Below are 1,829 nucleotides of genomic sequence, written 5' to 3'. Positions count from 1 at the left end.
AAGAGAGAGAGAGAGAGAGAGAGAGAGAGAGAGAGAGAGAGAGAGAGAGAGAGGAGGTTGACAAGGTATTTACCTCTGTATGAATAATTTCTTACATGTGTGCTTCCAATTCTTTGAAGCACTTCAAAATAAATGTGTCTTGGATTGGGGATGGGGAGGGTGGCGTTTGTCCTGTTGTGTTCTGAATATCCCAATTTGCCTGAGGTAGAGTCCTGCTCTATGGGTTTACAGCATGTTCGAGCAGTTACCATAGAATTGTATTGATAATTGGAGAACTGAACTCAATCACCAGGGAGATCTGAAACGTGTGATTGCCACGTCACTTATTTTGTTGTTCAACGTCATAACTATTATTTTGTTTTTGTATACTTGTATTTGCATATTTGCAAACATTTCGTCTCATGGTTGAATTTGATTTGTCTGACGTGAATAGGTGCACTGTTCGTTTGCGTTTTCTACAGCAGCTGTTTTTTTTCACTTGAGCAGAAGCAACTGTCATATTCGTTTCCTTGTTTCCTACTTTTTGTCTGACGAGATAATGTGTTTAAACGTAGTTTCTCTGTGATAAAGTGTGATCCTACGTAGATTCTATCCTTCTCTGGTGTCGTCTGTGTGGTTGAAATGTGTTACACTGTTTTGTTCCTGTTCTAGTTTTTCTTCTGCCCTGAACGCCAGCCTGAGCTCTGTTCTCTTTCACTCCCCTGTCCCCCAGTATCGATACATGTTTGGGCATCGCTAGATTTCGGACGGCCTTCCTTGTGAATTCTACTTTCAACTTACATTTTAGTCTAATTGAAACCAAGCCCGAAATCGAGACAGTAAGCTGAAAAAGTCATGCGACTGAAATTTTCCTGTCTTCAAATACTTCATCTTCGAAAATATCCCCCCGGTATTTTCTGCTCTCCGAGCAGTTTCCTTTTATTATTTCCCCTTACCTTTTTACGAGAAGAAAGAAGAAATCGCAGTATCAAAATATCAAAATATTAATAATAATAACTGAACTCACCGGTTCAACAGCTTCAGAACCCTAACGAAAAAACGCGATTAGCGATTTAAATGTCAGCTCAGAATGATAACAATTCCTCTTTTGGAGTTCAGGTGTCCTCTAATTTGAATTTCCTTTCTCCACTCTCGTTTCAGTGGATCAGTTGACTTGAGGCCCTCCGAAAGCTGGCGAATGTCGTCCGGCCCAGTTGTCCCCCCGGAAGCTAGGATGGGAGCCTTTGGAAAGGGAACTTGTCAAACCACGCTTTGTCCACCCTAGCTCTCCTTGTTGTACGACTCAAACTTCTCTAAGTATGTTGTGTCTGTTTGTGAATACAGTGCCACTACAGTAACTGTTTGTCCCCCCCGTTTGCGTGAGAGTTTTTCTTTGGCTGAATTGAACACAGGAAAGGAATCCCCCCCCCTTTTCCCCTTCTTTTCCTCTTACAATAAATTAACAGACAAATAGACAAACACGAAGACAATTGATTAGATAAATGCTTGAATAGATAAATAAGAAAATAGATAATGTAATAAAGAAATAGGCACATAAATAAATGTATAAATGAATAAATAAGTAATCTAAGGTTTAGAAGAGTTTCACGGCACTTGCAAAACAATAAGGTCATATAAATGCCGCAGATGATCTAATTAAGTAAACAAAACATGTAAATAAATTAGTAAATAAACACAAAAGAATAAATAAATAGATGGTATTCAATTTACAATTTCCTCACTTTCTATCAAAACCTTGACTCTCAAAACTAAAGTTCGAGTAATACATAAAAAAAGAATAATAGCATATACTAAAATGTTAAATCAAACGAACATCGTTTTAAAAAAAT

The 1,829-nt window shown here is 37.9% G+C and overlaps 1 protein-coding gene across 1 annotated transcript in view; it reads left to right on the top strand.

Annotated features, from left to right (window-relative positions):
* Window positions 1-1,791, top strand: part of LOC101851681 (SPARC-related modular calcium-binding protein 1) — a gene marked incomplete at its 5' end in the record, with an annotated part of 32,439 nt that extends 30,648 nt beyond the window's left edge. Inside the window, 1 exon segment of the mRNA XM_013089276.2 lies at window positions 1,141-1,791. Coding sequence (XP_012944730.2) covers window positions 1,141-1,157 — 17 coding nt within the window.
* Window positions 1,792-1,829: the final 38 nt, after the last annotated feature.

Source organism: Aplysia californica, unplaced genomic scaffold, assembly GCF_000002075.1.
Source record: "Aplysia californica isolate F4 #8 unplaced genomic scaffold, AplCal3.0 scaffold00915, whole genome shotgun sequence".
Lineage (NCBI taxonomy): Eukaryota > Metazoa > Mollusca > Gastropoda > Aplysiida > Aplysiidae > Aplysia > Aplysia californica.
The sequence above is the reverse complement of the archived record's forward strand: the minus strand, read 5'-3'. Positions and strand labels throughout refer to the sequence as shown.